Source organism: Erithacus rubecula, assembly GCF_903797595.1.
Source record: "Erithacus rubecula genome assembly, chromosome: 10".
Taxonomy (NCBI): Eukaryota; Metazoa; Chordata; class Aves; order Passeriformes; family Muscicapidae; genus Erithacus; species Erithacus rubecula.
In genome coordinates this window covers 11,077,932-11,105,332 of record NC_136662.1, presented here as the reverse complement: position 1 = coordinate 11,105,332, position 27,401 = coordinate 11,077,932, and the positions used below count along the sequence as shown (strand labels likewise).

The 27,401-nt window shown below is 37.5% G+C and overlaps 2 protein-coding genes across 9 annotated transcripts in view; one reads left to right on the top strand and one right to left on the bottom strand.

Moving 5' to 3' along the window:
- The window catches only part of FNBP1L (formin binding protein 1 like), a 56,370-nt gene extending 33,791 nt beyond the window's left edge, over window positions 1-22,579 (top strand). Inside the window, exons 3-16 of one of the 4 annotated variants that reach the window (XM_079313682.1) lie at window positions 1,490-1,543; window positions 3,038-3,185; window positions 3,585-3,647; window positions 4,822-4,926; window positions 6,103-6,231; window positions 8,258-8,404; window positions 9,136-9,339; window positions 11,641-11,799; window positions 15,218-15,232; window positions 17,226-17,335; window positions 17,928-18,060; window positions 18,482-18,576; window positions 19,063-19,211; window positions 19,597-22,579. In XM_079313682.1, coding sequence (XP_079169808.1) covers window positions 1,490-1,543; window positions 3,038-3,185; window positions 3,585-3,647; window positions 4,822-4,926; window positions 6,103-6,231; window positions 8,258-8,404; window positions 9,136-9,339; window positions 11,641-11,799; window positions 15,218-15,232; window positions 17,226-17,335; window positions 17,928-18,060; window positions 18,482-18,576; window positions 19,063-19,211; window positions 19,597-19,775 — 1,690 coding nt within the window. In that variant the 3' untranslated portion in view covers window positions 19,776-22,579. Of the gene's footprint in view, window positions 1-1,489; window positions 1,544-2,473; window positions 2,760-3,037; window positions 3,186-3,584; window positions 3,648-4,821; window positions 4,927-6,102; window positions 6,232-8,257; window positions 8,405-9,135; window positions 9,340-11,640; window positions 11,800-15,217; window positions 15,233-17,225; window positions 17,336-17,927; window positions 18,061-18,481; window positions 18,577-19,062; window positions 19,212-19,596 lie in introns of those variants that run through there. The other 3 variants (XM_079313680.1, XM_079313679.1, XM_079313681.1) reach the window with 3 other exon arrangements.
- The window catches only part of BCAR3 (BCAR3 adaptor protein, NSP family member), an 85,365-nt gene continuing 80,370 nt past the window's right edge, over window positions 22,407-27,401 (bottom strand). For all 5 annotated transcript variants that reach the window (XM_079313660.1, XM_079313661.1, XM_079313663.1 and 2 more), the window contains 4 exons: window positions 26,530-26,701; window positions 26,218-26,341; window positions 25,133-25,345; window positions 22,407-24,393 (listed from right to left, as the gene is read on the bottom strand). In XM_079313660.1, the coding sequence (XP_079169786.1) occupies window positions 24,206-24,393; window positions 25,133-25,345; window positions 26,218-26,341; window positions 26,530-26,701 (697 nt within the window). In that variant the 3' untranslated portion in view covers window positions 22,407-24,205. The remainder of the gene's footprint in view (window positions 24,394-25,132; window positions 25,346-26,217; window positions 26,342-26,529; window positions 26,702-27,401) is intronic.

The following is a 27,401-nucleotide window of genomic DNA, read 5'->3' as shown; positions in this document are numbered from 1 at the left end:
AGCATGCTAGTAAATAATCTGCATTTATGCCCCTTCTCTCCTGCCATTTGAAACTATATGGCTTTAGTAAGTAATTTTTCTCATATTTAACAGCTCTGAAAATCTTCCCTTGAAAAGGCTTATACATGGTTGCTTAGCTACAGCATTGTATGTCTGTTATGAATTTCACCTTCTGAATAAAAATAAGATGAATTTTAGGAATTTTCCTATTCATTAATAAGCACTGAGGAACAAAGCAGAAATGTAAGGGAAAATGGAGCACAGGAAAGTTACTTAGTAAATATTGCTATTTTTTTCTATTGTATTTATGCATTTTCCTATCAAAATGTCGGCATTTAATCCCTACCAAGTAGAATGTTACAGCAGGTAATGGGTTATGGGAAGAGCAAGAAGAGATTCTTATTTGAACTTCAGTAAGGATGTTACTATAAAATGTGTAGATAATTTTTAAAAAGTCAGTATTTACTCTGTTTCTTAGTACATACTGATATGAAAAGGACCTGCCTTTCTTACCATAGTTGTTTTTTTCTGGTTGTAGCCTCAGAGAGTATAGAAACAGGCAATTTCCACACCAACTCCCTGCTCATATTCTGGTGTGTACTTTGTGTCTGGACATGATCTCACTATGTGAGCTTTTGTATCATAGAGATGATTTCCAGATAAATGGATTTTAGAAATTGTACAAGGTTATTTTAGACGAAAGCAGAATTAGCACCCTTGTTTTATTGGTAAGGTAGTTCATAATTGTACCAACTGAAGTTACAGAGAGACACACAACGTGCACAACATGCATGCCAGATTTCTTCTTCTAGAGTCTTCTCTTAAATCCTCCATTTCTTTTTAACCTGTGTTCTATGATAAGCAGATTATTTCATATTAATGTTCTCAAAAATTGGACTGTGATGCTGTGTTAAGTGCTGGTCATGTGGATTGTCTTTTAGAGATTTGCTTGGTTTCTAAAATCCAGATATTTGCAATGCTGATGGTAGAACAAACCGGAAAATCTTTTTTCTGAAGAGACATGTTGCCTCTCCTGTTCTGGACATGTCCTTATTGAATATTTGGAAATACTGTGGTTAAAATCTTTGATGTGAATCTATACCCAAAGCTTACTTCAGGCATGGAGTTCTGTGCTCATGGCACAGTGCACAGTGTGCACTGTCTGTGTTACACAGTGGTTACACATTGGCCTTGTGTTTGTCTGCTGCTGCCTTCTGCATGTGGGAAGGGATGTTAAACTCTTCATCTCGTGTCTAGTCACTGCAGTAGAAGTTGTAAAATATTTGCAAATTGTTCTAGATCAAAGTGGTATAAAACTTTAATACTACCATAGATTTTAGCCTTGTGTTATATAAAGGACCCTTATAAATTGACTGAGGGAATAGATTTGTTTGTAGACTATTAAACAGAAATAATTACTTCTTGCAGTTTTCTGTGTCTTCTCAAAAGAGATTGTAAAACAGGATCTTTTTTTGTTCTTCTTTGATAGAAATCTGGTTAAGAAGTACTGTCCTAAACGCTCACCAAAAGATGAGGAACCCAGGTAAAAATGTCCATTTCAAGTTCTGTGTGTAAAAAGTGAGAACTAACAGTATATGCTATCCTTTTGGTTGTTTGTTTGTTTGTTTGTTTTTAAGATAAAATATTTAATTGGTGATGACAAAAAGAGAATTGTGCTTGGCTTCTTACATTTCTGCTGTAATTCTTAAGCATGCAACCTTTGTTTACTCCTCTTGGTATTTTAATGTAGTAAACATGGCAGATTGTACTCGCTCCCTTCCAAATTAATCTTTAGGTAACTGAAAATTTGAAAGCAGAAGTTTAGTTTGCTATGTAGAGTCTAGTAGTGTTTTTTTAAGGAAAGCAAGTGTGTGTCCTTAGGTTTTGGTTTTTTGGTTAGTAATAGAAATTTTCAGTTCATTTTTATGGCAGTACAAATGCAGCTATGCATCTCTTCACTGAGACCTGAGTGTACACGAGTTGTCATGTTATGGGCAAGAAGAGCTCTAAAATGCTGACTTGCTTTGACTCCAGAGACAAAGTAAGTGTATGTCTAATGGTGGAAGAACAGTTTGTGATAAGCAACTTTATTTATCAGAAATGTGCTTGTTTTGCTGTTCATTCCATAGCCACTTTTAAAATTTATTTGAAAAAGCATAATACTTTTTTTTCTTTAGGGGTAAGTCTTAGGAAGTAAAAAAAATGGGCAAGTTTCAGGTTGCAGCCAGAGCACATGCAAAGTGCCTGAGAATTCACACTAGAATTTCCTCTAGTTCTTTTACCTATGTGAAGATCCTGGACCTGAGGGAATAGGCTTTCCAGTGCTAGAGTGGCATTTGAAATTCCCAAAAGCCAAGCCTATGGAGATGGCAGTATTCCACAGTTAAAAGAGAGAAAGATGTATATTTTAATGTGGTGCCTGTTTTTTTTTCCCTTTCTTCCCTTCCACACACACTTTCTACCCTTTGCCCCTCCTCTTCCCCCCTTTTTAGTGCCAGCCATAGTGGCACCTTACTTCCAGCCAAGAGGTGGGCAGGCAAACAGGCAGCTGTCTCCAGAGCTGATAGCAAACTTGTTCTGTAGAATGCACCGGGCTGCATAGGAGTGCTATGATTGGCATGTTCCACCCTCAAGACTACCAAGCACATCATCTCTGCAGCAAGCTCAGCCTCCGAGCCTAGGGACGTATGTATCCGTTCCCAAGCTCAGGCTCTCCCTGGGCAGCTTAGGAGATACCACTATACTACAGGGCTTGCCAGGTAGTATTCTTCTTCTTTCTTTTCCATCCACAAACCCCATGTTCTCATAAAATGTGTTTGAAGAGACATTGCAACATATAGTACATGCTAGGCTTAACACAGGCTTTCTTTCCCAACTCGTGTTTCTACTCTAACCCAATTAGCATTAAGATAAGGTTTGTCGTAAAATGTCTGTGATTTCTTTATTTAATCAGGAGTACAGACTATACTAAAATAAGTACATTTAAAAAAGCTATCTAACTTTTTGTGTATGTTTGTTTGTGTGTGCTTTCTGTCAGGTTTACTTCGTGTATTGCCTTTTTTAACATCCTCAATGAGTTGAACGACTATGCAGGACAGCGAGAAGTGGTTGCAGAAGAAATGGGACACAGAGTCTATGGAGAATTGATGAGATATTCTCACGACCTAAAAACTGAGAGAAAAATGGTAACTTCTGTGTTTTTAAATTTGAATATAGGATATCAAGATATGTCTTTTAATGAACTGATGTACTTATTTACTCTATTAACACGGCAATAGCTTTTGTAATACATTTATAAAACACATTTAAGGTTTTTCTATAATATATAATGTTATATATTATAATATAGTTGTTAAACCTAAAAATTATTTTCTAGGGAAGACAGTGCTTATTAGTAACCTTTTTTTGCCAGTGTGCCACAGTATCTGTGGTACTATTCTTGCATGCTAAGTAATGTCTTCCAAAGAGTAACAGTAGCTTGTGGAAGATACTGCACGTCTTAGGCTGGCAACTAGAGCAGGGACTAATTAATGGTAATCATACTAAAAATATAGGCAAATTTAATTTATTTGTGGTGCTTTTAGCATCTTCAGGAAGGGCGAAAGGCTCAGCAGTATCTGGACATGTGCTGGAAACAGATGGATAACGTAAGTTTGTGTTTGGATTTTATTCCTCTTGCACGTAAATAAGGTGTACAGACTGAGTTGTTTTCATTTGTCTTGCTTAGATTTAATTATTGTTAGTTACATTACTGAATGTCCAAGTAACTTAGTAATATAATATAGTTTAATGTATTTATAGTTCCCTGGTTAAAAAAATCTCTGTAAACAGTTTCTGTGTTTATGTTTGAGAGAAGCCTTGGCTTTTATCCAGCATAACGGAATGGGCACAGACTTTGGTTGCTTCTCCTTGGGCAAATAAAAATGACAGTTTATTTATATGAAGATGAAATCTTAAGTCACTGAATTTGACTTGATCTTGAGGACCTATTCCAAGGTATATTCAAGAATACTACTATAGACTATTGTACTTTCAGGAGGTAGAACCACTGTTTCACAGAGAAATGCAGGAAGTGAGTGTTTCTAGGACAGACTATAAGCTTCTTTTTTATTGAAACAAATGCTTTTAAAGATAAGAAAATATAAAATTCAACCAGGTCTGTTCAAGATGTGTTCTGATATTTTGGTTTTCAAATTTCAGTTTTGTTGTGATACCACATGAGCAGGGTCTTGCTTCACTGTCATGTCAAAGAGTTTAGTTCGTCATCAGAGGATCAGAATAGAAGCAGATGTCGTAGTTTTAGATATTATTATTCTTCACCAAGATAGTTTCCACAGTTCAGCTCAAACACTACAGCCTTGTATTTACCTGAGTGCACAGTCAGGCTTTTAAATGCATTTAGATGCCTTTAAGGGACACACTAACCTCAGTTGACTGACTTTGTTGTGAAGCAGGAGCTCAGTTTCAGTTGCAGTTTCTCTCTAGAGATGTGAATTTCTGCAACAGTTTTTCCTACAGCAGTTGTCTTGACAACAGCTGCATATATGGAACATCAAGTATATTGAATAGTGTTGTCTATGCTACCTACAGTTGTGCCACTTGACATGAATACTGATGATGGTTGTATGTAGATACATCCTTCAGACTGCCTTCAAAATAATTTAGTGGACCTAGTTGCTGTGCTAACAATGCATTCCTTTAAAGGGACTTAGTGGATTTAAGATATTTAAATGGAGGCTTTGATATTTAGAATTCAGAATTAATGTGTGAAGCCAAATGGGAATAGTGGCTGTTGAAGCAGTAAGTTTGTGCCTTTTGTAGAGCAAAAAGAAATTTGAGAGAGAATGCAGAGAGGCAGAGAAGGCACAGCAAAGCTATGAACGACTGGACAATGATACTAATGCAACAAAGGCTGATGTTGAGAAGGTAAGGGCAGTGGCTTTCTTTATTTTATTATCAATGATATTTCATTTACATGTTAATCATCACTGAAACAATATTCATTGAATGTACAAAATTGTGTATACCATATGCTTACTTGTTAGGTACAAAAGCAAAGTTCCAACAGCATGCAAGACAGCACAGGAAAGGAATGTGCTTCAGAATCAGAATGGTTTGGGTTGGAAGGGACCTTGAACACTCCCTGGCCATGGGCAGGGACAGCTTTCACTAGACCAGGTTGCTTTACCCCATCCAACCTGGCCTTGAACATCAGAGATGGGGCTTCCACAGCTGCTCTGGGCAGCCTGTTCCAGTGCCTCACCGTCCTCATAATGAAGAATTTTTCCTGATTTCTAATTTAAACCTGCCCTCAATGAGTTTAAAATCATCGCCCCATGCCTTATCACTACCTGCCGTTGTGAAAAGTCCTTCTAAGGTGCCCCCAAAACCTTTGTTTCTCTAGGCTGAACATCTCCAAATCTCTCAGCCTGTCTTAATAGAAGTGATGCTCCAGTCCTCTGATGATCTTTTTGCCCTCCTTTGGACTCTTCCCAGCAGATCCATTTCCTTCCTGGGCTGAGGGCACTCCAGGTGGGGTCTTAGGAGGGCAAAGGCAGCTCCCTTGACCTGCTGGCTGTACTGCTTTTGGTGGAGCCCAGGACAGGGTTGGCTTGGCTGGGCTGTGAGTGCACTTCAAGGATCCCAGGTCCTTCTCCTCAGGGCTGCTCTCAACCCATTCTCTCCCAAGCCTGTGTTAGTGCTTGGGATCAGCCCAGCTCACATGCAGGACCACACTTGGCCTTTTTAAAGTTCAGGAGAGTCCCTCTGGATGGTTGTGCTCACTGTCTTCATTGAGCTGGCAGCTGTCTGCTGTTCAGTGCCCCATGGTTTGTGTGTTCAGTCACTCTGGGGCTCCATATATTTGCATTTAAGCAGTCTGGACAAGGGAGCTACAGTGATCCTTGCTTTCTGTGTATATAACAAATGAGGTTTTGGAGTGTCAGTAGATGTGAAGTCTCACATTCTTTATATTTCATTTCTAAGGATGTTTGATTGGTTTTGATGACTTGTGACTAGGGTTCTTTGCACAATTGATAAAATAATGCTGTGTGTCATTGAAAAGTACAAGGCATGTTTAACCTGATAACACTTTCCTACTAGGCTAAGCAGCAGTTAAACCTGCGCACGCATATGGCTGATGAAAACAAAAATGAATATGCTGCACAGCTACAGAATTTTAATGGGGAGCAGCACAAACACTACTACATTGTCATTCCTCAGATTTACAAGGTAAAAATTGACAGATAAAGTATGTCTGATGCTTTTCTGAAGAAGAAATAGACTTTAAAATTTAAAACTATATTTTTTTAGATCTAGTGAATAATTTTATCAAGAAATTAGCATAATCTTGAGACAACTGGTGTTTTTTTTCATAAGTCTACTTACCATACTAATGCTTTCTAATGAAAACACTTGGTTGCATTTTCTGTAAGATTTTATGTTTTATAGACACTCTGTTTAAATATTTCTGAAAGGGTCTGGCAAAATAAATATTGGAGGCGTTTAAAACAATCATTCTAATAAGGGTTGATCAGTAGTTCTCAGGGTCCCTGTGTGAGTGAATGCTCTGCCTCTGGTCAGGTGAAGCTCATAGCTGACAGTGACTGTGCTTCAATGGGTCTCATGCATAGGTGAAAAATGGTTACACTGGGAGCAGAATTCCTGCACCCTCCCCAGCCCCCACTTAGTCCTTGCTCCATCAGTGTTGCCAGCAATCCACAGATCTCTCTAAACCAGTTTAAATAGTTAAAGATCAATACTTTGCATCTAAAGTGGGGATTTCTTGAGTTGCTTTATGTAACTATTAAGATTTTTTTTTTTTACATTCTTTCAAAAACATGGACTCTACAAACCTGGAAAGCCAGTTTAAAGTAGTTATGGGTGTCAGGTGAGGAGAGTTCAAAAGTGTGTTGGCATGTACCTTCAGCCATTTGGGAAATATGGGTGGGAACTGATACTGAGACAGGGAGTGAGGGAATGGAAGGCAAAGCATTGGGTTTATTTGAAGGTATTAAACTTAAATATGCTTGATATTTTCCAGAAGCACAAGTCAGTTCATATTTAAAAAAAAAAATCCTTACTAGAAGGTCTAGGATACACAGGAGAAAATTGCCTCGGCTTATTAAAGAATTTTCTAATATTTCAACTGTTAAGCAGCACTACAGTAGGTCTGACTTCACACAGTGATCCAAGAGCTGCAGTCAGCTCCCAGGAGAAACAGGTTGATCATCTCTGTAGCTTGCACCAGCCTTTTGCTTTACTGCCTTTATTTCTCCAGGGTTAAAATCTATTATCATTGTAAGATATTGCTCACATATTTTGAACTCTACAGTAAGAGCAGAAGGGCCTAGTCCTGCTTTCTCTTGGGACTGCACTTTTATTACTTCATTGCAAGTATTTGGTAGCATTCTATGGGAAAACTTTGGAGAGGGGTTTAGCATGTCTAGGTGGTTGTTTTGATGAAATTGAATATTGTTTGAGACATCTGTCTCAGTGTAGATGTAGGAAAGATCCAGCCACCTATCCAGTTTTTCACAACCTATTGGTACATGTTTTACTGAATTTTGGTTTTGTTTGGGGTGTTTTCCACATTGAGGTGAAAAGTCCTGGGCTATTATCTTAATAGTATTTATCTTTAATTTTTTCTTTTTTGTTCTGTTCCAGTAAACTTTTATTGCAAATCTTACGTAATGGTATTCTTCTCTTTATTTTCTTGCACACTGCTAAAGGAAATGGTTTGTATTTCAAATCAGTGTCTAAACTGCAGATAATTTAAATTTTTCTGATTTTTCCTTTATTTTATATAACTGATATTGCTAGGAAGATATAATAATAAAATCAAGATGGAGATATTTATCACCAGAGAGGAATTACTTGGAAGTAGAAAGAGAGTGAGGAGATGTAGAAATCAGTAAAATTTCCTCACTGTGATTTTCATTTTTGCATGAAACGAATACTTCAAACAGTTGCCTGTAAACATTGTACATGTGCTTTGTGAAAGAAAAAGAAAGTTCCTTCCTCTACATGATTTGTAGAAATCAAAGAGCATAAAATCTTCATAACTATTGTACTGGGCATCCAAAGTCTGTATCTGAAAGGACTTTGAAGTTCTATTTTTTTAACCAAATAAAAATACTGGGAAAAGTGTAGAAATTCTGTCCTACACTGTGGTGACCACAGTAACTGCATATGTCAGGATTGAGGAGGAAAAAATCATCAAATGAAAGCTTGATTTTATCTTTCTTTGCACTTGCAGCAACTTCAAGAAATGGATGAAAGGAGGACTATCAAACTTAGTGAATGTTACAAAGGCTTTGCTGACTCTGAGCGCAAGGTTATTCCAATTATCTCAAAATGCTTAGAAGGGATGATCCTTGCAGCAAAATCAGTTGATGAACATAGAGTAAGTAAAACTGAGTAACTTTTTAAATGTGTGTGAGCAATTTAACTGGTACAGAAGGTGAGAGGGAAAAGACTGACTTACCTTGTACAGTTATCTTTCCGTTGTCAGATATTTGCTTCAAAAGGGTTGTGACTTAGATTTCAGCAGAAGGGACCACTTCTACTTTTGTTGTCTGCTCTCTTTTTGCTTTATTGATTTGGTGGAATCAAATATATTTTGGCATTCTCTCCTGGGGTGTAACTTTGGACACATTATTGTAGTTATTTTGAAGTATCCTGGAATACCATGGTCAGTATTTTCCCCTGTATGTGACTTTAAAACCTGTAAAGAGTGTTCAGTTAACAAAGTGTCATCCTGTGTCCTGTTTGATTGCAGCAGTTTCTGTCCTATTTTACCTTACTACATCTAGTTTCTTACTTCTGTCCTCATTTCAGTGCCAGTGTTGAAAGATTTAAAGGTAGAAAGTAGTTTGGCTCTGTTTAAATTTTTGCTACCCTTGGGAAGTGTTTGCTGGAATATTCTGAATAGCAGAGTAAGCTTTGCTGTACACTCAAGAGCACTGCTGAGATAAAAGAAAATTGTTGCCTTAATTTGCTCTGTCCAAAAGTGTGTGTTTTGAGCTCACTCCTACTTTCTTTGCATCTCTGCAATTAAATGAAAAATTTGTCTCTTTTTTTCTCTCTTATTCTTAATGGGCTTGCTTTTTAAACTCCTTAATGTCCTATGTTTAGGACTCTCAACTAGTGATAGACTGCTTCAAATCTGGTTTTGAACCTCCTGGAGATTTTCCATTTGAAGACTACAGTCAGAATATTTACAGAACTATCTCTGATGGAACCATCAGTACACCAAAGCAAGAGGGAATGAGAATTGATACAAAAACTACTGTTGGCAAGGCTAAAGGAAAGCTGTGGCTGTTTGGAAAGAAACCAAAGGTAACAGTTAAAGAAATTACTATTTGGAAATTAAAATTTGAACATTTAGAGTGCATGGAAGCAGCAATTCTGTATTTAAAAAAAAATCTGCCCCTTTCCTGCCAATGTCTTTTAAAGTATGTGTAAGGAGATCAGAAGGTTTGAGTAGGTTTGAGTACGTTAAAAATCAAGTTGTCACTGGGGAAGTTTTTCAGTTTTCCTTTTATTAATTTGTGTCTAGCAGCATTTTTAATAGTTATTTGATAAAAGTAGCTTCCCATTACTGTAATGTTTCTAAGATTCTGTAAAGACTTTCTGTAGTTGCAGGAAAGGTGTTAATTGTGAATGTAAAAACAAGGGGAGGGAGGAGTGAAATTGGGCAGACTTCAGACTTGTCATGGCACAAAAAGCAACCCCCTTCTAAATGTCACATTTATATATAGAAGTGTTGTATAGTTTTTTTTATTATGCCTGCTTCAAGTTTTGAAAACTCCTGAGGTTTCTCTGAAAACATTGAATTTTATAATATGTCACTGGTAAAACATACTCTGGAAGCTCCATAAAGGTAAATGTCTTAGAAGAAATATTACTATGAAATAAGTAAAAAATATTCCTATGCTCAAGAAAAACTTGAAAGTATTGAAATTACTACTTGTTTTCTTATGAGTTACAGTTAACACTTTCTGTGTGAGATGCCTTCATGGATCAACAAAAGATTGCCAATACATTCATTAGCTATATAAATGAATGGAGCATATGCATATTTAAATTTTATGCTTTTTTTAATATTGGTGCATATCAGTGAGCTGTTTTAATGATTCCCACAAATTTCTGTGAGGTTATTTTAATACTCCAAGACAGTTTCTGTCATTTATTACAGGAAACTATTCTTATGTCTTCTTAATGGTATAATTTATATTCCACTTGATAGTATTCTGAAAAGTAGGTATCCACAGAAAGGAAGGATACAGCTGATTCTTTATTCCATCCTCAGTATATTATGTAACTCCAGCTGTGTGTTAAAACTGATTGTTTACTTTTCATGCAATGATTTGTAGCAGTTCACATGCATTAATACATGGGCATATATATTGCATTTGTCTGCCAAGGTGGGTGAGATTCACCTGTTCTGAAATTTGATCACAGTTGCCAGTTTGACCACAAGACATCTTTCTGAGAGTTTGAGAGTGTGTAAATGTACACTGGTTTCAGTCTGAACCTTGGCATTTACTGTAGCTGTAAGAAATCCCTTAGTGTGATGACAGCTGAAATAAGCTGACAAGACTTGCCCCTCTCTCTCTCCTGCCCAATTCACTCACTGTGTGTAGCATTCAGGGAGTCATCCTTGCTGTTTCCTCTGTGGAGTCACAGGTGTGACATATTGTGTACATACTACATGCATCTCTTCCCTAAGGACCTGCATGAAATGAAAGATTTTGTCCCTGTTTTTTACCCCTTGTTGGGGAGGATGAAGGAGCACTCTATAAAACAGCAGCTGAAAGCAAAATACTGGAAGATACATATTTAATTCCAGATACTGTTCACAGGTTTTAAAATATATTCTTAAATTATCTATTATAAAATCAGCTGGTTTACTCCAGCTGGGGTATTCATGGGGGCCTTTGAACCTTCATTTAGCTGAAACTATGGCTTGTCTTGACTTCCAGACATTCCTTTACCTATTTTTGTTGTCAAAGACATAAAAGCCTTTTGTAAAGGGAGTGAGTTGTGCAGCAGTGGAAATAGTAGAGGAAAATTGAACTGGGGAAGAATAGCAGAGGTATGAGAGATGAAAAAATGAGACAAGCAATTTGAAAAAAGTGGAGGAGGTTGTTGGGAAGATATTAAGAATACCATGCAGCCATTTTGCCAGTCCAGCTTGTCTACAGAATTTGAGAATACTTTTTGTTTTAGTCATTCTCCATAGATGTTCCAAATATTTCTAGGCTAAAGTGGAAGGGGCACCTCAATATGTAGGAGGAAGTAGTGAGCAGGAATGCTTGAGCTTCCAGGATGATTGTAACTAAATTGGCAATAGTAGAGCTGTGTTTTATGAAAAGAGGGAGCTTTGGGATCTTGTTAGGATCTTGTGGCAGTGTTGAGTCTAAAGCTTCCTTCCTTCTCTGCAGCAGACTGTAACTCTGAAGATTAATTCATGACAGAAACCTTCTAAACCCAATACAGTTATAGCATAAATGTGTCTGGAATGTTACAACCTCTTTCTGTGTTGGATGGATATTTTATTTTTGTAAGACAGAATTTTCATTTTAAAATCACTTTGAACATTTGGCTTATTTATTGCTTTCTTTATTTCCACATTAGCCACAATCCCCACCCCTAACCCCTACTAGTTTATATACATCCAGTACTCCTAATGGGTCCCAGTATCCCATATTCTCCATTGAACCAGTGCATTATTGCATGAGTGACATAAAAACAGGGAAGCCCAGAATTCCTTCTTTCAGAAGCCTCAAAAGAGGGGTAAGTTTGATAACAAGTTGAAATGCATGATGGGCTATGAGCAGTGTGTTTGTGATGTGGCTTTTCTAATGCTCTTCACCCTCATTATAAGGCTGGCTTAGTTAAAAGTAACACTTCAGCTATAAGGTCACTTCTAGAATATTTTGTTTCATACTATACAGGAGCTGCCAACAGATTAAAAAGAAAATAAACCAGAAATATTCTTTGTCACATTTTTAATGCTTGTGCCTTAAAAAAGGTGTTATAAAGAGGGTGCTCAGCATGTGTTTGGTACCTTTCTTCATTGTTGTTCACTTTCACAAATGTTTTCCTACCATCTTGTACCATAAATTTACAGTAATTTATCATTGATACACAGTTACCACAAAAACCATCGGACAGATCAGATGTCTTATTTGCTGACTTGGAAAATAGTGAAAGGTGATTGTGAGACACTGAATTAAGAAGGGATAATTTAATTTCTTTTGTACATCAAGTGCTATGGCTTATGGTGATTACAGATTTTAAAATGCTGAATTTTTTAAACATTGCAATTTTAATGCATTTTCTGATCAATTTAGTTACTCTTGTTTGTCCTAGTTTCTTTTGGGTAAAATTATTGAAAAAATTACTACCAAATGCCACTGAGACTTATCAATTAATTTACTAATACTGTGGCATATTCTGCAAATAAAATTTGTCTGGAAGCCAATAGAAGGAAAATACAAAGGGGTTTCCTAGCAACAGTTTTGGTGCTAGTGATGAATGTACTGGCACTTTCCTGTTATTTCAGAAAAGTGCAGGCTGCCCAGTTTATATATGTTTAGTGATATTTATTGATCCAAATTAAAAGGTAATTGTAGATATTTGGTTATATATAATTAATAATTTTTTGGTATTTCATGACAATATTGATTTGCTGTCTTATATGCATCAGGAGTAATTGACTGTTGTTGATATAATGTGGAGATCAAGATACAACAATGTTCTATTGCAGTAAAGTTAAATTTAGAGGCTCCCTTGTTGTCATTCTGAAGCAGAATGAGATACAGTTAAAACTGACTTTATTTATCTTTAAGTCATGTTGTGGCATCTAATTTCAGGCCCCCAGATACCTTGGAAAGAGCCTTTCTAGCACTGCTATTTTGTAGAAAATGTTTGTGTTCCTTGAAGTCTGTATGGAGAGCAGCACCTCCTTTCCCTTCTGAGTCATTAAATCCAAATGCCTGGATTAGGTAGTTGCTGGAATGGCACAGGCCTTGATTACATCTTGATTTTGTTGATCACTAAATGTATTGACTCCTGCCTTACAAATCATCACCTTGTACTACCAGTAGTTTTAGAACCCCTTTCAAGGGGAAAGATCATAACAATTACAGAATGATAATGGAAAATGAAACCATACCTTTATTTGATTTTAAAATACATTCTTAATGTTGTAAAATTGAATTAATATATTCTTTAAATAATTTAATTATAATAACTCTTTAACATTAGAAAGCATCACTAATATTCCACAGATCTAGATTCACTCTAATATATGCCACGATATTCAAGACTTCGTGTCTGTAAAATCTTGAAGAATGAGCATTTAATTTATATATAATCTGAATTTCATTGCAAGCATTTTAACAGATACCACATTTTTGCATATTTTTAAAGTCTTTTCAACTTAAATGTATACTGAACTAGTAATAGATTTTTAAAAAAAATCTTATTGATCAGTATTATCTTTATAATATACCTTGATTAAATGCTTAATAGTTGCTAGTATGTGATGCTGTTTCCCATGTGTTCTGTCCCTGGACAGTGATTTCCAAGTGGCACTGACATGCAGAACTCATAAACCTTAGGATCATAGAAAGGTTTGGTTTGGAAAGGACCTCCAAGATCATCTTGTTCCAGCCCCTGCCACGGGCAGGGTCCTCTCTCACAGCCCAGGCTGCTCAGAGCCCATCCAGCCTGGCCTTGCAGCTGCCAGGGTGGGGCACCCACAGCTGCTCTGGCCACCCTGTTCCAGTGCCTCAGCACCCTCTCAGTGTGGAATTTCTTCCTAACATCTAATTTAAATCTGTCTTCTTTCAGTTAAAAAATGTTCCCCTTTGTCCTGTCACCATCTGCCCATGTAAAATGGTGCTGAGTTTGCTTCTGCTGAGCTTTGTCCCTGAGCTGGCGTCTATCAGCCAGGGAAGAACACTGGTCATTTTGTTTAACCTGCCCTGTACAAGATTTTACTCCAGGCCCTGGACATGACAAGTCCAGTGTCCCTCCACACAGTGCATTTTCCTGTAGAGCAGGAGCAGCAAGCAGTGACTGTAGAGTAGGTTATTGAAAGGGGGTGTGAGCAAATGGAGCTGCTGTGTCAATGCTGCTGTTACCTGCTGCTGCTCCTCCTTTGTGATCTTAACAATTCCAGACAGTGTTTGTGCTTATGAGAGGTCTGTGCTTGATGCCACTTGGTACATAAAATTCCTGCATTATCAGCAGTTATCTGGAGACCTTAACAGAGTTTTCTTGGAAGACTCTTTCTGAAGGGAGCAGGAAGTTTGTTTATATCATTTTGCATCTCTGGACTTCGAGATTCCTACGAAAGTATCATTTGTGAAGGTGCTTTACTCCCTCATTGCTAGAAATTGTCATGTGTGTGCCCCAAGCAACAGCCTTAACAATTGCTCAGGGTCAAAAGTGCAGTTGAGATAATCTGTATTCTAAGTTGTTTAGTATTTCTCTGGAAAGGGTTGTCCACATTATTAAAAACATGATAGATCTTCAAAGTGCTGTGAATGTTAAGCCAAGATTCAGCTCCTGCCACCCACGTTTTATTTTCTTCCTCTTAAGGATAAAGTCTTTACTCTTTAAATGTCTTTATTTTTATCTGGACTAAAAGGATTTTAGCTAACAATGACCCAAATGCTGTTTTCAGAAAGTAAAATTAATTACTTCTAGACTTGAAAAATACCTGTTTATTCTAGATCTGCTGTGATAACAAAGTAAATACATTGCAAAAATGACATTTTTAAGAGTGATTGTAGTGGATTTTGAGCTGTGATTAACAAATTTTTGTATATGGCTGATCAGTCCATCATCATCAAATTCTGCTATTTTGTGTAATGTTGGCTGTGTGTGTGTTTCTTTTCCTACAACAAAGGCTCTTCAGCCCTTTATTCAGAACATTAAAATACAAAAGTAATTTAATGAAGGTGTGTGTTAAAATTTTCTAAGTTAAAAATACCCATTATCACCTAGATTTTTAAAGTTAGTAATTCTTGAAGCAATTATCTTCTTGTGCTTATAGTAAAATGTATTTTTTATAAATTAAAACATCAATCCTTAAGTGATATTTTTTTTAAATGCATTTTTAGGCATTAGTCACTTTTGTAAGTGGTCATTGCATGTCAATAATTTCCCGTTTCTTTCTGTTTTCAAATGAACTGTGCAGTGGTCGGTGAAGATGGTAAGCCCGTGTGCTGATCTGTCTGCTGTACTTCTGCTAAGATAGCATGAAAATAATCTCCTGAAAGTGTTTCCATATCATAACTGCTTTAAGTCAGGTGCTGAAACACATCTTCAGATTTTCCACTCATATGCACAGTCTTCTTAATCATCCATGCTTAATGTAAAGCAATTAGACTTGTGATCTGGCTGCAACTAAGTCTGCAATTTTTGAATTTTAGAGTTGACCAGTATTCACAAGTTGGTCATGATGGAAATACTTGGTGATTTTTTTTATTTTTTTTTTGGTCAGGAAAATTGTTTAAGCATCATAAAATATTTATATGAAAAGATTATAAAATTTCTGTAAAGAAGAAATACTGAATACTGCACTCCTTTGAATTTGGAAGAAAAATTTGCAGGGGAGAACCTATGCTTAGAAATATAGGAAGCTGTTGCATTAAATAAAACCATGACCTAATCAGTATTGTATTGCAGAGTAAAACAGTAAAAATTCACAAAAAGATCTCTTTTCTTCTGCTTAAATCTTCTAGGATACTGTTGATTAAACTGACCTGTAAGGAAGAATAATAGAGAGGACACAATTGTATTTTTGTTTCTTTGTAGTGTATTCCACTTAAGTATTTTCTTGGAAGACTTTCTGAAGGGAACAGGAAGTTTGTCATTTTGTGTCTCTGGACTTAGAGACTATACACAATGTGTATCCTTCTTCCTCCAGAAAAAAACCACTTGTTTTACTTTGGAAACATCATATCTTGATTTTCCTTCTTTTATGATGTCTTGTATTCTCTGCTTAAAAAGCAATGAGACTGATTTTGCAAGTGCAGAGAAGTTGAAGGGGTGAGAAGATCCTAAGGGGGGTTGTTGGAAACTTGGCACCTGAGCCTGAGGTTTGTGTCAAAATCTCACCTGTCAAGTTTCTGTAAACTTTATTCTTGATGAAAGAAATGCTGGCCAGCTTGGTTTGCCTCCATGGAGGGTTACTGGAATGGCAAGTAGGTTTCTTGGGTTAAAACCAACTTCCTTAGGCAAATGGGATCACAAAAAAGCCAAATCCAAATCTTTGGTGATTAAGATGTACCATAAACTTGCAAAATACATTAAAAAAATCTGTTCCCATTCGTTTCATATCCAGGCCCTTCTATCCTACTTACTGAAATCTTGGCACAAGTTTGAAATGAAGTTTGCAGGTTTGGGTTCATAACAATAGGTGGTCTTAAATTGGCTGGTTTATGATTTTTTTTCTTTTTCTCTTAAGTTTGGGAAGTAAGAGGGTAGTTTTCCTCCCTGAAGTTTTTTGGTTGTTAGTTTTTGTTTTGGTTTGGGGTTTTTTTTGGTAAAAAAAGGTGACTTGGAATATTTGAGCAGGTTTTGAGTTAAATAAACAAATTTAAGTAAGAATTCTGGTATTACAAAGGTTTTTTCTGTGCTCTATGAACCAGTTTTACTGGTTCAAAATTTTATAAGTTTTAATATGTTTTCTAGGATTGCTAAAGTTCTGGAAGAGAACTATAATAGTGCTTTGTAATGAAGATTCAAAATACAGTATTTTTCTTTTGATACTATCCAAATGACCACAGAACACACTTCAGAGAAAGAAACAATTTCTAATATACGTGTATAATTATTATATACACATCTTAGGTTTTTTGTTCTGACTCAAATTATCTTGTCCTTTCTAAATCTTCTTTAAGTGCAGTGGATGTAAGAGGAGGTACATGACTTCAGAAAAATGAAGTCTAGAAGTGCTGAGTTACCTCTGTGAGCCAGCTGCTGCAGAAGGCAGAAGGGCCCTTGAGTCAATGAGTGCACTCTGGCAGCAGGAACATGCATTTATTCTGTGGGTCTTTCGTAGAGCTGTCTGTCAGTAGAGTTTTTAAGTTTTTAAGAAGGTCCATCTGCTTCCAGTGAACACTGTCCATGTGTGGGTATGTCAGTTCAGCTGCCCAGACCTGTGCATGTAGTAGCTTGTTTCATGGTATTTCTGCTTGCAGGGCCCTGCACTAGAAGATTTCAGCCACCTCCCTCCGGAACAAAGGCGCAAGAAACTGCAGCAGAGAATCGATGAACTTAACAGGGAGCTACAGAAGGAAACAGACCAAAAGTGAGTGCATTTTTTTGGGGGGGGGGGGTTCTGTCATGGAGGGAGAGAACTCTGCTTTTTTTTTATGTCCTCTACAGTGCTCAAAAGCTAGGAGACAATATGCTAGGCTAGGCTAGGCTGTTTTTAAATTCATAGTTTGTTTTATGTAGGTTCTGTTAATATTGCTTTGTTCTGCTTTGCTGTAGTACTCATTTTGATTCTAATACTGCATAAGGGAGCATTGGCTCTAAAATCATGTGTTAAAGAATGTGTGGGTCTGTCGAGCAAGATAGCTGCAACTTCATGCTTTCAGAACAGAACATGACTAATATTTAGGAAATTGTATATAACAAACATTGTGGGAAACAGTACTGAGACTGGATATGTAAGAGTCAACAGCTGGAGTCCTTGTGTGCCTGTGCACAACACAAGAAAAGAAGGCAGAGGACTAAGAGGACAGAATGAGAGAAGGATTTAGGCATGGTGTGAAGACCAGTAGTTGCTCATTGCTGTGCTTGGTATCTAATCACAGTTCAGGATCTCATACACATTATTTTAGCTTTAATGAACCAAAACTGGTATGTTAATTATTGTCATGGGTGTATGTTTTTAGAGATGCCCTCATCAAGATGAAGGATGTTTATGAAAAAAATCCCCAGATGGGTGATCCAAGCAGTTTGCAACCAAAATTAACTGAGACTATGAGCAATATGGACCGTCTTCGGATGGAAATACACAAGAATGAGGTTAGAATCTAAAACAGTTTATTGGAAAATGTAAATGATTGGTATAATTGTACTTTGCCTTACAGATTTTAAATATAGCACCCAGAAAAACTTCTTAAGAGTAGAACTCTTGATACAACTTTTGTGGGGTGCTGTGGGGTGAATAAGGATATACATTATTAAAGATGTAAACTATTCAGAAGAATATATTATCATTCACTTATTCTGAAATTCACATGTAGTTAAAGTTTCTTACACTAGTGTGGAGCGTAGGCTAAGCATAAAGGCCAGGTTCATGCTTTATGTGAAGCAATTATGAGACTTGACATCTGATTGCAGTCTGTGTGTGGCTGTGAACTGTCTGCAGTTCACTGCATTTGCTAAATGTGCTGGTTTAGAATCAGTTTTTCTTTGACACCAGTATTTGCCTTTTTTCCCCAAGGCCTGGCTCTCTGAAGTTGAAGGTAAAGTGGCAGCCAGGAGCGACAGGCGGCACAGCAGCGACATCAACCACCTTGTCACCCAGGGCCGAGAGAGGTCACTGCTCTGTCTCTACTGCTTTACCTCCTGTGCTAGAGTCTGTGCAGCTCTCTGATGGTTACAGGGGGGATGGCTGTTGCTTACCCTCCCAAGGAGTATGTCCTTCTAAAGGACTGGTTCTGACTTCTAGAGGTCACTTCCTCCCATTCTGGTAACATATAAAAATAGTCTAATTAAAACACCTGCTCATTAAGTAGCAGTGCCTTCTGAACCTGTCTTATTCCATTGCATAAGGCTCACTAGTTTTCCATGTTCTATGGAGACAGGTATGTCAAATTTATGTTTGTTTTTCTGGCAGAATTCAGTCTAAGCTTCTGCTAGTTGAGTTTTTTCAGTAAATCACCACTGACAGTAATATAAAAAACTGCTATCAGGAATTCCAAAACAATATCCATGACCTTCCCTTTCTGTGATGCATGGATGTTGTGAGTTTTAGAGCTAGGAGCTCCTCAGAGCCCTCACACTTCCATGATTGCATTGTAGCCCTGAAGGGAGTTACACGGATGATGCCAACCAGGAAGTTCGTGGCCCACCACAGCAGCACGCTCATCCCAATGAGTTTGATGATGAGTTTGAAGATGATGATCCATTGCCAGCTATAGGACATTGCAAGGCAATATATCCCTTTGATGGTAAGGTTAACAGCATGCACTGAGATTCTTTAACTGTAAGGCATGGGTGATTTGTTATAAAGAAGATAGGTGAAATGACTTAAAGCAAATTACCTGTATGAGTAACTAATTTCTTAAAAGATCAGTGAAGATACTTTATAAATTACTTTAATTTATGAGCAGTACTTGGCCTGTTGCAAGATAAATATTAGCACAGCTATTGGCAAATATTCAGCTTTACAAATTGTGACTGTTTTTTTTTTCTAAGTCTGTTTGGCCATATGTTCTCTTGCACAGATTTTTCATTCTTCCTGTTTATATATAATTTGGAAACTATGCCTTTGGAAAAAGATGACTTGAAATTCTGTCTGTACAGTGGGACTTCTTTGCCTCTTGTTTTTCCCAGGTCATAATGAAGGCACTCTAGCAATGAAAGAAGGGGAAATTTTGTACATTATTGAGGAGGACAAAGGAGATGGGTGGACAAGAGCTCGAAGACATAATGGAGAGGAAGGCTATGTGCCAACATCATATATAGATGTAACGCTAGAGAAAAACAGCAAAGGTGCAGTAACCTATATCTAACAGTAAACTGGCAGCTCTCAGTTGTACATTCCCCAGGGAAAATAGTGGAAAAATTGTAAGTTATACAGGCTCATGGAAAGAATTACAGAATCAGAAGTCAGCAATGATCTGTTGTTTGCATGGGGAATTAGCTGTAATTCTTTTCAGAGATGACCACATTAAATTATGCATCTTACACTGGTCTATAATTTTGACTTCTGCTTTCCTGCTTTACAAAGCACTAAATCCGATTCAGCTATTGAACTGAAAAAGACCAGGGTTCCTGCTTTGTTCTGTGGAATACTTAGAGAACTGAAAAAGTACTTTAGTTTCAAAGATCTCTAAGACTTACTGTTCACACTTTGACTTAAACTATATTCTTAAAACAGAGATCTCTTTCCTCTAATAACTAACTGAACTCAGTTACTGAAAATTATTAATTTCCTTCCGTAGCAAATACTTGGCAGCTTTCACTTCTTAAACAGGAAAATGTTTTCTGATTCTGAAAGTTCAACAAAAATACTCAGGAAAAAAACATTATGATTAAGAAGGACAGAAAGTCCACTGACCTATCTCCTTCCTTTTCAGTGCTTGTAATGTAGAATGTTCTGTATTGGGCATGACGTCATTGTTTTAACTCTAGATACCTTGAACAAACAAAGAAAGATCACATGTAATGCTTGATGTCTTACTGGAAACTCTCTGCTCCTGATAAGGGAATGAATGATTTTATATTCTTAATCTGTGCCTGTAAAACGAAGTCTTTTAATTGTATTGTGTTTAGTCTAAAGACAGTGTCTTAAATGTACAGCAATTCTCCTCATTGTTAAATCACTGAGGATTGGAAACTGCATTGCACAACTTGATTACTGGAAAAAAACAGCTAATTTTGTATTTCTAATGAGAGCTTGTGGAATTAAGTACAAGGCTAATGTATAGCCACTGAGAATGGCCTGTTAGAACTGAGCACGCTTCTCTGTCTTCTAAAGGCCTTCAGTAACCTTGTTCTTTTCTTTTTCCTCTTGGACTGCAGGTTCCTGAAGCGGGTTTCTGAGAAAATGGGCGAGATCTTGAAGGAGGTTACATGCAGCTGCTGGGGGGGTGGGGGTGGGGAGGGGAGGGGTGTTAGACTGGGAGGCCCAAGGGAAAGCTAGTTGCATGAATGCATGCAGACATACATTTAGTAGTCACTAACATCTTAGCATCTCCATATATAGGTAAGGATGTATTACAAAATCTTCAATTTGTGCAGGAAAATAGAGTTCCATTACCAGAGTAAAAAGGCTACTGCTCCTGAAATTGCTTTATTTTCATTGTCCTAGGTTGTCCCAGGTGCACAAACTATATTTTAGCTTGTGCTACATTTTGATTTTCTCAGTTATGCTCTTTTCCACCTCACCTTTATTGGCAGTCATTTAGAGCCCTGTGTCAGTTATCAGTCTGCCTGTGCCACCTCCATGCTCGCCGTTAACCTCCTCCTGCATGCCTAGGACAGTCGGGCATGTTCTGTGTAACACTTTGCCATCATTGCTGTCTTATTTTGTAACAAATCATTTTCTTTAAATATCTTCAGCACTAGAGTTTCATCCCAGTATCCATGTATGCTGCTATAACAATACCACTGCAATCATCATTACATTCCAGATGTCTGGCATAACTGATAAGCAACTTTAAGGTATTCTGTTAATTTGGGGAAATAATGCATCTCAGCTCTAGCCTACAATGCAATCAAGAGAAACTCCGAGAACTGTGGTCCATCTTCAGCCCTTCAGTAACCTGTTGTGAGCACTGACAGCCTGGAGCACAACCAGAGGATTCACCACTGCAAGCTAATGACTGTTTTCAGAAGTCAACCACTTGCCATTCAACTGCTGCCTTAAACTAGAGTGCCTAAACCTGTTGTTTGCCAACACTACCACTTACAGTATCCCACAAAGGGCTTTGTGTCTCAGCTCTTCTCAGTGCTGCAGCTGCTGAGGTAGCCACGGTAGGTGTTTTCTAGAGCTCTACTTTACTGGATACATGGTGCATCCATGAATTTTATACATTGAAACGTGTATCTCTTCATTTGACTTTAATATTTTTTTAAAAGATTTTTATGGAAACTGTCTTTTAGTTTTTCACTATGACGTTCCAATTTCAATTACTGCAGTGCTAGTCCATTTCCATGTGATGCTTCATTGTATGGACCAGGTGACATTTGAGTGATACTTCATCATGATCTTTGTGCACTTTTACTTGTAAACAATTGAAATTTGGATATGTTTATACGTGTAAATATAGTTGTCTGCAGTGCCCCTATTGCTTATGTTGTCTTGCCTCCCATTTGTGGTTCTATTAATAAATGCATCATATCTGATTGATTAGGGTGATAAGAATTAGATTAGAGATATTGGGGGAGGGATACTTACATCAACACAAGCTTGTCAACCCAGCCACCTGCTGTTTGGCAGTGTATTATGGAATAATAATTGAAACATCCTGTTTTTCTGGGGTCTGAAGCAATATGTGGATGCAGCAGTGCTGGATTCGTTTTCATTTCAGTGTTATTAGGAACTGTACTACCAGTAAAACTGAATTTGAGTGACTTGTGTAGAGGTTTATTCCTTTTGTTATGTATACCACTATTACACAGCTTGACCTAGTGTACTATGGGGCCTATTAAACTCTAAAGTTTAGATTTTTGGAGCTTGTATACAGGGTTATTTATATAATAATGTGACATTACTCAATACTGACAAAACTACTTAGGTAGTTTTTTGGGTTTGGGGTTTTTGGGAGGGTTTGTTGGGATTGGGGTTGTTTTTTCTTTTCTTTTTTTTTTTTTTCCATTTTTTTAAAATCTAGTGCTTTTTTAATTTGGGAAAACTCAGTGATTCCTGTGGGTCCCTTCCAACCCAGAATATTCTGTGATTCTGTAATTCTGTGAAGAGGAAGAAATGTGATCTGTGTATTTTCTGGTTAAGGGCCTGTGGTCTGCCTGGCTAACAGCCTTGGAGGTCAGTAATAACACTTCCCAGTGAAAGACTAAATGTTCCTTTTACACTACTGTTGTTTTTCTGAAACCAGGATTTGCTTCCTTTGGAGGCAGGTTGCTTTCAAGAGGGATAGTGCAACTTGTGTGAGGGTTATTAAACATAGGAAAAAGCATTTGTACTTGCACAGCTTATAAATCATTTACTCTAAAATTCAGAACATGAGTTGTCTTAAAGAATCAGACATTTTCCAGTAATTTTTTTAATCCTTTTTTGTGCACATGTTGATTTCCTAAATGTTAAATGCTTTGTTTAAAAATAGTGTTCTCTGTTGAGAATATTTTCATGGAATAAAAAAATCTTTTCATGGTCTAAATAATTAGTTTCCACATTTGTCTTCTGTTAAGATTGAGTATGAGATCTGGGAACTCGTTCTGGTGATAAAAACCTCTGCTGTGATTGCAGATAGGAGGAACAGATTCTGGTCTTGGTTTTGTTGTCATCCTAGCCCAATACTTTCAGTGCTCTAAGCAACATCTCACTTCAGAAAAAGGCATATTGACAACATGCACATGCAGCTCTATGTAGTTCTTAAATATTTGTACAATGTCTGAGAATAACCCTTATTCTGTATATGACCAAGTGGGATTTGCTAAGACTTTTTGTATCATAAACTCTGTGCATGCTGATTTCCTATAAAAAGTGGTAACACCTTATGCTTTGCCTTCATCCAAGGAAAAAGAAAAAGTACTTACTGAAGTGATTCACCTCAGTAAATGAAGCAAGTTTAATATATACATACACCCACATTTACTCATGTCTGAAAGCATTTTAATTATCTGGATTGTTTGTTTTTGCCATTTCATCATTCATTCCTGGCAGCATAGCCAACAAAAGCTGAGGTACTACAGATGCTGTCTTAAAAAAAAGGGGGAAGTTGTCCCAACACATTCAAAGATTAATTTCCTAGTTTCATAGGCACAGTGAGGTTTGAACCTTCTGGTTACAGATAAAGGATCATTTCTGCAACTTGCAGTGTTTCTGTGATTTGTAAATATGCAAATTATTTTGCATAAAGATACACTTCACAATTCTATCTACAGCATTTTTTATATTCATTAAAGGAATATTATACAACAAATTTTCTGCCATGTCAGATAATTAATCATTTTATTTACACTGTTTGCTTCATCTTAATATTAAGATGCCAATGCCCTTACTCCTTGGCATCATAAAGACAGTACAACTTTGGGGAAATAAAGGGAAAACCTAACTGTTTAAAGGGCTCAGTAAATGACTCGGTGACACAGTAAATAAATAATTTGTTTAGCAATCAGTAGTTTTAAAACAAGTGTTCATTGTGCAGTTAAAAGTTCTAAACATCTTGTGAAATGCAAGAAGTTTGTGCAGTATCAAATTGCCAGAAGACTGCTAAGGTTATTTCAAGTATATCACTTAAATAATGTTTCCAGAGTCTTATATACTTAATTGTTCCACCAGCTTCACTGAAGGAGGTTCCAGTTTTCGGGAAAGTGCAGTTAAAATCCGGTTGAATTTCTCATATCTTTCACTTTGATTAACTTGTGCTCCTTTGCTGCCCCAGAGCAATCTCATTTGAAATTCTGTCTTGAAGATTTCACTCAGCTCTTCATCTGGCTGGAAACCTAGTAAGTAAAAAGAATTCCACAGTATCAGCACCAGGCTAATATTTTTACTCTGTAGAAATGGTTTTTAAACTGTCTTCTCTACAAATAAGCTGTAGTGCACTGGGTTCTGTTTGCACAATGATTTTAACAAGCTCATAAAACAGTGAAAAATCCTTTCCAGCTTTGACATACTAGAAACACTGATGGCTCTAAGGACACTGGGATAGGCTACCCTTGCTTAGTACTAATGTCTAGAATTGTCATTATAGCAGACCTTAAAGATAGTTACTGACTTATACATGCTGCCTGCAGAAATTATATTTCTCCCCACTCCCTTTGTGTTTTAAACTTGTAGTGGAAAAGTTAAGTCACATTGTTAGCATGTTGCTGCTTTCTGGCTGTTGAGTGGTCACCGTCTCAATGATACAACTTGGACTACTGTAAAGAATCTTAGGGTTGTATTTCAGTTGTGATAATGAGAGTAGGAATTTCAGATTGTACAGAAGACTGGAAGTAGCCTCAGTCTGTAGTGTACTGCTGTTCAGTTGCCAGAAGGGTCAGCATATTGAGTCATGGGAACTTCAAGTGTGTTTAGCAAAAATGCTTGCTGGAGAGCTGTAGTGATGACTAATTTACTGTCTGCTTTTAAACGACATTAATGGCGTCCTCAGCCCGTTTCCTGCAGGACATTGGCTCCTGCCAGGGAGGAGGATTCCTGTGGGTGCCAGCGGGGGGCAGTGGGCAGGCACACAGGTACCTTGCAGCAGCCGCTCTGCCGTCAGGCGGAAGGTGTCGGCGCGCTGCGCCAGCAGCCGCGCCGTGCCCAAGTGCCTCAGCATCACCTCACCACTCTGGTCACTGCTTTCCCACAGCTCCACGCCTTCAAAAACAACAGCCTGCCGCTCCAGCAGGGTCACCACAGGCAGCAGCAGGGGCACTGTGATGTTGTTCTGTGGAGCACTGATGGTCTCTGGAATACAGCAACAGTCATACATCTAATATCATCAAACAGTATTGTTAATTGAAGAAGGTACTACTGCAGTGGTTTTTTTTTTTTTTTTTAAGTTGGAAACTACTATTTGTCTTTCATCTTTCAAATGGAGGACAAATAATCTTAAAAATCATTACTTTAAATATACCTGTCCTACCAATTTCCAGCGAACTTGTTGGGGAAGAAATTCACACAACACAAATTGGTGTTGGAGAGCTGCATTTGCTACAGGGGAAAGCTCTGCTGACTTACTACACACTGGCACAGAGATTTTAAACATTTTTAAAACTGGTCATTCCAATAATATATCCATGAGGCTGAGAAGTTTTCACTGTCTACCTCTTCTCTTGGAGAAGTGTTCTGAGAAATTGTCTCTGCCTTGCATCCCTTTAGAAACAGGAGGTGCAGTGAATCTGACACAGGAGCACCTAATGTGACCATATTTACCAAAACCTTCCATTTTATATGAAGGTTCATCCTCTGATCTAATAGACAAGGCAAATGAGAAGCAAAATCTGCCAGAATTAATTCTCCTGTGAGGAGAGAGATTTTTTTCCCCTGTTTCTCTGGCAAGATGTTGCAATGTGTCAGTTTCTGCTCCACACAGAGGAAGTAGGGGTGTGGGAAGAATGTTATATTCTGCAGGGATACAGGCAGAGAAACAAAAACTGATGTTTGTCTGGCAGACTGTTTGCCTCTATTCATAATATATGGCATAATACAAGTTTACATCATCATTTTAACATACAATGCACAGCTGTGGAAAGAGCAGCTGCCTAATCTCCCCACACAGGAAATCAGTAGGGGGAGGGTTAAAATGGCAAACAGAAATCAGTGTCACTCATACTCACTAGTCCACTCATCTTGTCCTTCATGCAAAGCTTTGCAGTATGGTTTCAGCTGTTTTTCATACATAATGGCAGTCTGGGTATAACAGTGTCTTAGAGCTGTCCAGGTTTGTTCTAATCTGCTGACCTGTGCATGCAAAATAAGAGAATACCCATTATTGACTCCACTGCAGGAAAAGTACACTGCTGGTCACAGAGTCATAGAATAGTCAAAGACTATTCTGATGTTCTCTCTAGCCTTGAAAAAATGACTCAAATTAAATAAGCCATCAAACAACTCCCCACTTTGGAACATAAAGAGAAACAGATTTTCACCTGTGGCATTTCCAGTGCTTTCATAATGGCAGAAAATCCATATAAATCTCCTAGTGACTCCTTCAACTCCACAGCAACTTGGATGATTCTGTTTAATGTTGCTGCTCGCTCTTCTACATTTCCTGTGCAACCCAAGATATCAACAGCTATTCCTATTGCCATGGTATTGTGCCTGTAAGTGAAACAATTCATGTGACCAATTACAAATTATTAAATTTACATTGGTTCAGTTCAAAAGTGTATCCTTATCTTGGCATGCCCAGCAAACTTAGTCTTACCAACATCTTTTTACCAAAACCAATAATGACATGTGGAATAAATACATTCTCCTGAAGTACTACTATCTATACAAAATTCTGCTCAAGCAATTAATGAATGAAATTGCCCCAATTCCCTTTGTCCTCCACATTGAAATCCTTTGACTTACCCCCCTCAATTCTCAGCAATCAAACTACTGAAATATGAAGCAGAAAATGACTAGAACACCCGAAGTGTTCCCCCTTAACTTGTGTAGAGGTGTTTCAGAAAGCTTTGCTGATTATGTATTCCTTTATTAAATCCTCTTGCTACATGCAGAAGGACCTTTCAGTCTCCTCCACAAACCCTTACATGCTCAGATAGATTCCAGTCCCCTGAATTTTAGTTTACTTGAGCTTGTGAAGGAGAGCTGATGGCATTCAGCTGTTCCAAGGACCCTGCTTTCAACACCTTTCCCTGTACTGCATGTGACAGTTGCCTTACAAGGAATCCTTTCCTATTCAAAGCAAATTTACATACCAATACAGTAAATAACCTGTATATGTGAATTGGGAAAACATGCAGGAGAGCATCCTTGAAGGAAATGAGGACAGTGCAGCCATGCTTTGAGCTTC